General features: G+C 36.2%; 1 protein-coding gene across 1 annotated transcript; it reads right to left on the bottom strand.

The window, feature by feature from the left end:
* Nucleotides 1-287: 287 nt before the first annotated feature.
* Nucleotides 288-2,198, bottom strand: LOC129950372 (glucose dehydrogenase [FAD, quinone]-like). The gene is made up of 2 exons (XM_056062316.1): nt 2,043-2,198; nt 288-1,981 (listed from the first exon to the last, which is right to left on the bottom strand). The coding sequence occupies exons 1-2, from the start codon at nt 2,191-2,193 to the stop codon at nt 288-290; spliced, it is 1,845 nt and encodes a 614-aa protein (XP_055918291.1). The 5' UTR covers nt 2,194-2,198.
* Nucleotides 2,199-7,723: the final 5,525 nt, after the last annotated feature.

Below are 7,723 nucleotides of genomic sequence, written 5' to 3'. Positions count from 1 at the left end.
TTGTTTTGTCATGTTTTCTGGTATTTTTAATTCTGGGGTTTCTTTTGTAGCCTTTAAGGTTTTTCTTTAATTTGCTATTTATTCAGTTTGGGTATTTTATATATTCAATCCCACTCAATAACGCATTAAGTGAGGTTTGTTGTTGTTCAGTTTTTTAGACAAAATTAGAATGAGTCTGTGCATTTGTTGAACATTACAACAAATTCAAAGACTCATCTTTATTTTGTACTGATACAATTTATTTTGACAAAACTTTAATAGAATAACACAGAAGACCTTAGCAGCCCTTAAGCATAAGCATTAATTATTATATCACTACCCTTTTCGCCAATCATGTAAGCAATCGCTTCGGTATGACCAGCAACTGTTTCAGGAATTGCACTACTATCAACAACTCTCAATCCATCAATACCATGGACCTTCAAATCAGCATCAACAACTGAAGTTTCATCAGAAGCAGGTCCCATTTTACAAGTACCACCATAGTGATGCCTAGGAATGGTTAGAGTCCTGATTGCACACCTCCAATAGTCATCAGTTCCAAATTGAAAATCTTCACATCCAGGAACTTTGGTTTTTAATAAAGTTGCGTTGATTGCCTGCATGGCAGGAAGGGAAACAATTCGAATTGCCTCCTTGACACCTTTCAAAATCATTTCAACATCTTCCTGATTGGAAAAGTAGTTCGGATCTATTTTCGGGGGAACTTTAACATCACTACTCTCAACCCAAATGCTACCCTTGGATTTGGGATTGTATGGAACCGTAAGAATTACCAAATTGTCTGTAGTTTCTAACTGCTTAAACACCGTGTTGTAAATGGCGTCACGTATGTTCAGGGCCTTTCGGTACGAGGTTCCATAATCAACAGAGAAACTAGAAGCTATCATCGAAAGTTCAATGGTATTGTTGATAAATGCCGAAGCCTCATAGCCACTTATTGTTGAAACTATTGTCGAAGGATCTCCATCTTGAAATTTTGAAATATCTCTCTGTTCAACGCGATCAATATATAAAGTGGCGTCGGTGGTGTTTGTGGTGAACACGGGTCCATAGAAACCTACGTTATCAAACAGAGTCTTCCCAACAGGTAGATTAACGACTTGGGGTACTCCAATTTTTGTGAGAGTTTCCGTAGGCCCAACACCTGAAACTATGAGAAGTTGCGGTGAATGTAAGGCCCCGGCTGACAGAATTATTTCTTTCTTAGCTCTAATTGTGTAATTCTTTCCGAGTCGTTCAAATTCTACCCCATAAGCTTTTTTTGTTTGGACATCAATGAGAATCTTAGTGACCAAGGAATATGGAAGAACTTGAAGATTTGGTCGGTTAGCTTGAATTGGTTCAATGTAAGCCTTGAAGGCACTGTATCTACGTCCATTTCTGGTAGTAGCTTGTGTATATGACCAACCTTCCCTTTTTACATCAGGATTATTATAATCGATGTAGTTCAGTCCTGCTTCCTGACACGCCTTCCCGAAAGCATCAGATAATGGTGTTCTAAATTTGACATCTTCAGTGCTTATGTATTTTCCAGAATAGTTATGATAGGGGGAGTTTTCATAGTTTGCTAAGCTGGAATTTTCGGCACGTAGAAAATAAGGTAGAACTTCATCGTACGACCAACCAATGTTACCAGCTGAAGCCCATCTATCGAAACCTGAACGATCTCCTCGATTGTATATCATGGAGCTCATAGAAGATGTTCCTCCAAGAGACCTGCCTTGTGCAGCATCACAAATATTATCGTTCATTCCGAAGCAAGAGTGTTTTTGTGGTACTGTTTGGTAGCCATAGTTGTTTGTTGTTTTTAGCAGACCTGTGGTCAATACTGGCATTTGGTGAGCCAATCTTTCGGGGCCTCCTAATTCTAGCAAAATAACGGTATTATTTGGATTGGCAGATAGTCTATTTGCAGCGACACAGCCTGCTGTTCCTGCTCCAATAACAATAAAGTCATACAAAGAATTCTGAGCAGGGTCTGAAAAGCAAAGAAAATTTATAAAAATGTTGATATTTACTTAAAATTTCTGTATACTTACCATCATTGTCTGAAATTGCTGAAGTCTCATTTGCATCTGCCAAAATGTCTTTAATATACTGTGGGGTCTCGTTTGAATGAGCCTCATTGACAATTAAAAGAACTATCAAGAGACAGTTTATCCACAGTTTCACGAAATGCTCCAGCATCATGTGAAGATAACTTCAAAGGGAATACGCACGAACGTTATTAGAGAAGCCTTTTATACTTGAGATTTTTGCAAGAAAGTTTTTTTTTGATAGACAATAATAAATATTAAAAAAAGGTTAGATTATGAATGTGCAAATAGTTAGTTATTTACGAGTACTTTTGACGCCAAAACTCATAAAATCTCAAGCTCTTTATTTTAAACATAGATAACAAAAATGTTATTAATGTTAAGACTCCTGAGTAATTTAGCAGACCTGAAGCATGCTACGAACGGATTCGGAAGCGTTATCACATTCTTATCTTCTACATTTGTGATTTTTTATATCAGTGCAAATATTTAATGTTTTTTAATATTTATTTTTGCTTGAATTATAGAAACAGTGAATATTTTTATTTGAAACACAAATTTTATTAGCTTATTCAATTTAAAGAACTATTTTTCGAACCTTAACATAAAAACCATAAAGATTAAGGTTTACAGATGTTAGAGGCTAGAACTTTAAAAATATGCACTCAAACAGAGAATTTGGAGATTTTGGAGAATCATTTGATAACCCCTCCGTCCTCAAAAGTTTTGACTATTATCAAATAAATATTTCGCTCGTAGTCAGTGATGAAAATCGGCTTTTTTGGAAAGTTATGAAAGCTGAACAAAAATATAGTGTCTTAGTTAACATTTCAAATAAAAACCATTTCATTTCTAAACTATTTTTAATAAAGATACATGTTGTCATTTACAAGTAAGGTTCAATGCCATGGCAAGCCGAAAAACCTTACAAAACAGTGACAAGTTAAGAATAGAGAAGTTTTTCAAAAAGGATGTAGTTATTGGATTGTTCTCCTTATTAACTTACTCTCCGATTTGAAAAGTACGCATCATTTCGATGCATTTCAAGGACCTAATCAGCGAAAATTTTACAATACTAGTTACTAATCGACTTGAGTTCGTGTGCTTATTAAACTTTAAAAGTCTTGGACCCAAAATTTTAATTCAAATCACCGTGTTATGTCGTTTATAGAATGCCTAATTCCTAGTTCCCAAAAACGCACATCTAGAAAGTGTTAAATTGTTTAAAAAATACGAGTTGAAAACAACAAATCAAAATTAAAAAACAAGCGAGTTCATTCAGCACTTTTTTCAGTAGGTATACATTTTTCAGATTGTTGTTCTCTATCTTGAAAGTATATAGGTACCCATAAACATTTAACACGGTTTTTGAAAATTATATCTTCTTTTAAAAAGCAGATTATTAAATGAAGATACTTTAGTTTGTTTTATATTTATCCTAATTTAAATGTTAAGTTATAAGCAAATAGGCATTTTTTTAAATTTATTTCGTGCTTTTGTTTTAAAATGATAAAAATATGCACTAAGTAAGTAAATCCTTAGAGTAAAATTTCATTGAAATTGTTTAAAGTCATACCACTGAGAACTTATCCTATAAGAATTTCTCTATGTCTCTTGTTTAAAAATTCAAATAAGCATTAAAAGATGGATATTCCTATTAAAGAAGACTTACTTACTTAAGGGGGCGCTACAGTCCAACCAACATGCGTCTCCAGCCAGTTTGGTCCCTAGCTAGCTGTCTCCAGTTTCCCACGCCAAGTTGGTTGAGGTCTTCACCCACCTGCATGAGCCAACTGAGTCGGGGTCTTCCTCTACTGCGCCGTCTCTCGGGGTTGGATTCGAAGACCTTCCGCACAACATGACCCAGCCAACTAAGTTGTATTGGACTTTAATTCTGTTAACCACATCAATGTCGCTGTACAGCTCGTACAGTTCATTGTTGTATCTTCTCCTCCATTCTCCATCTATGCAGACGGAATCAAAAATCACCAGACAAATTTGTCTCTCAAAGTATCCTAAGAAGCTCTCATCTTTCTTTGACAGGGTCCAGACCTCAGCTCCATAAATGACCTCCGGGGTGATAAGTGTCTTATAGATGGTGATGCTCGAGAGAGCACTTTACTACGCAATTGCCTTCTAAGTCTAACGAAGAGCGATTTGCAAGAGTTATTCTTAGTTTGATTTCAGCACTAGTGTCGTTGTCTGAATTCTTAGCGGTGCCTAGGAACACAAAGTCTTCAACTACCTCAAAGTTATAGCTCTCCATGGTGCCGTTTTTTCCAAGACGTCGTCGTTCTTTTTTGATAACTTGGTCTTGCCTTCATTGACTACTTAACCCATCTTGTCTGCTTCCGTCGCAATGCTCAAAACCGCTCCACTGACATCACGTTTTGATCTTCAAATTATGTCAATATCATCTGCGTATCGGAGTAATTGGATGAACCTTTAGAAGATTGTTCCTCTAGTGTTGAATGCACAATTCTTTCCAGAACAATGTTGAAGAAGTCGCATGACAGTGCATCGCCTTGTCTAAAACCTTTTTTGACATCAAATTCTTCGTTGAGATCTTTTTTGACCTTGATAGATCAGCGTGCATTCTTCATTGTCATTCTTCACAAATGAATAAGTTTAACAGGGATGCCAAAACTAGACATTGCTCTGTAGAGCTCTTCTCTATAGATGTTGTCATACGCGGCTTTAAAATCGATAAAGAGATAGTGGGCATCGATTTGAAGTTAATGGGTTTTTTCCAAGATCTGCCACACTGATAAGGACCTATTAGGTTGTTGACGAGTGGCTTCAGACATTCACATAAGACGGTAGAAAGGATTCTTATATGCAATGTTAAGGAGCAGAGGGTCTCTTTTTTTTTGTATCGGGCAAACTATGCTATGATTACACTCATCTTCCGACCATATTTTGCAGATGAGTTGGTGCATGCTCTCTACCAACTCATTATATGTAGCTTTGAACAATTCGGCAGCGATGCCTTCAGTTTCAGCAGCTTTGTTTGACTTCAGTTTAGATATAGCTATCTTCACTTCGTCGAGGTCGGCTAGGCGATATTGTTGATCTGCGTCGCCTAGGTTGAGTGTTTCTATCTCCCTTACAGCGGAATTAGGTTCGTCATCGCCGTTATATAATTTGGAGAAGTGGTCTTTCCATTTTCTCAACATAGACTGCGGTCCTACTACAATGTTCCTCTGATCGTTGATACAAGCTTCTTTTTGTGGCTGGTACCCTTGGGAGGTTTTTCTCCATTAGTAAAATTTACGAACCTCATTCCTGTTTTGACATCCCTCTTTCTCCCTATTCGCTCTTCACGTACTCCCTGATAGTTCTCTGATAGTTGTAAGGAAATATTGCAACTGGTTTTCAATGCTAAGCAGTTAGCATAGGACTTCCAAAAAAGGTTTTTAGAGACTCGATCGGAAAAGGTCATGGAAGTTTCTTGCGACTGTAGCCGTCTAAAGTTGAAACTTCTCACAGTACTTCCATGTTTTGGCTTGGATAGGGATATCCGTACCTGTACCTTGGCTACAACGAGGCAGTAGTCCTATTTAATGTTGACCCCGTGGAATTTCCGGACATCCTGTATACTGGACAAGTGTTGTGCGTCGATCGCAATCTGGTTGACAGTTGATTGAGCATTTTAGGGCGTCCGCTAATTGTTCGGCTGCAGGTGGTCTGTTAATGGATCTAACATTCCACATACAGATCCGAGGTTCGTTGTCCCTATTTCATTTGCGTGGGTTATTAACAGTAAATCCGTCAGTATCGGAGGGTTGTTGGTGCTTATAAGAGGCTTAACCAGTTTAAAGCGATACCAAGTATGAACGACGACGTTTCAAATATAGTGAATACAAAAATAATCGTTTTTGTAACGTAAATTAATAAAACGATTTGAGTGCGAATAGATGTTAACTACGCGAATATGAGCGAAACTTAACGAAACTAAACTAAATTTGTTTAGTATATAAACATTGACATAAACATAAATGTAATTATTAAAGGGAAAATAAATAAATAAGTTCAATTGTTTGGTGTCAAAATATAAATAACCCATTTTTTAAAAATAAAAATAAACAAGATTGTGACACATAGGCTACGCTATTCTAGAATAAGAAGCATTACTCAGATTTTTGCTAAGGCCATTTTTTTAATTAATTGTGATATGAAATAAATTAAGGTCGATGTTTATTGTCTTACCCTAATATAACATCTATTTAAGAATTTCTTCAGGCTGTTAAAAAAAGATGAATACTCCATAATTATATTTATTGGCCTACTTCATAGCTTGGTTTTTCTATAGCAAGTAACCACTGATAAAAAGAGATTATAAGGTATGTTAGTATTTATAAAGGGTGATTGAATTTTAAGGGCTGATGTTGATTTTGAATAAAACACAAATTATTTTAGAAATTATTGTCATTTCTTTTTATTGTGATAATATTAGTAAGGTTCAATTATGTATAAAACAAAATGTCGGACAAATCTTTCGCATCCTCGATGGCATACCTTCATCTGATGGTGCTTCATTCACTGGTGTACAAATGTGCTCATCACTTCCAATGGTTTAAATGAGTTAGCCTGAAATTGAGAAATGTCAAATTAAATACAGAAAAAGCTTTGACGTTTCGATGCAGTTCACATTCAACATCGTCCCTTAAACAGACAATATTTGTATGATTTTTCAAATTTGGGAAAGTGAAGGGTGCTTTTTTAGACGTGTGGTTTTCAAGAAGAAATAAAACGCATGTAATATGATGTTATGGCCAAGAATTTAGCTTTATTATAAAGACTAGAGTTTGCCATTGTATTTTGAAAATTATTTCGACTGAATCGAATTAATTCCAGCCCAGTGGACTAATTTCCGACCACTTTTCGCACCAATTGGGGACGTATGTTAGCAATAACCCTCCGAATATTCTCTTCCTAGGTGTCAATCATCTCAGGCTTATACACGTTGACAAGCAAATTCACATAACCTAAAGATAGGAGTACAGCGGTGTTAAGTTGTTTGATTATGGAGACCACCTACGAGTGAGGTTAATGCGCTTACTAAATTTTTCGTTTACTAAATTGATTGTATCGTTGAGTAGAGCGACTTAAACGATTCAAAAATTGTTCAGGAGTAATGTCTGAATCACAAACACGCTTTAGCCTCAGCTTCGGCTTCGTCTGCGTTACGGTGGGCCTGCTTCGAGGTTGCTTTGAATGACATTTCTATTATTTCATCCTTTCAAAGAGCAAATATTTTGTTTGTTGACATTTTGTTACAGCTGTTGAGCTGTCAGACAAAAGAAATGTTCAGATAATTGAACTAGAGCTTCCATTTGGAGCAACAATACGTTACATTACGTTTCTTTTCCTTACGATTGTCAAACGAAACGTGAGGTCGAAGCTCCATTGTGATAGCATGCATTTAATTTCTTTGACATTTTGTTATAGCTGTTGAGCTGTCAGACAAAACAAATGTTTAGATAATTGAACTAGAGCTTCCATTTGGAGCAACAATACGTTACATTACGTTTCTTTTCCTTACGATTATCAAACGAAACGTGAGGTCGAAGCTCCATTGTGATAGCATGCATTTAATTTCTTTGACATTTTGTTACAGCTGTTGAGCTGTCAGACAAAACAAATGTTTAGATAATTGAACTAGAGCTTCCATTTGGGGCAAC

The sequence above is a fragment of the Eupeodes corollae genome, chromosome 3, assembly GCF_945859685.1.
Source record: "Eupeodes corollae chromosome 3, idEupCoro1.1, whole genome shotgun sequence".
NCBI classification, from domain to species: Eukaryota; Metazoa; Arthropoda; class Insecta; order Diptera; family Syrphidae; genus Eupeodes; species Eupeodes corollae.
The sequence above is the reverse complement of the archived record's forward strand: the minus strand, read 5'-3'. Positions and strand labels throughout refer to the sequence as shown.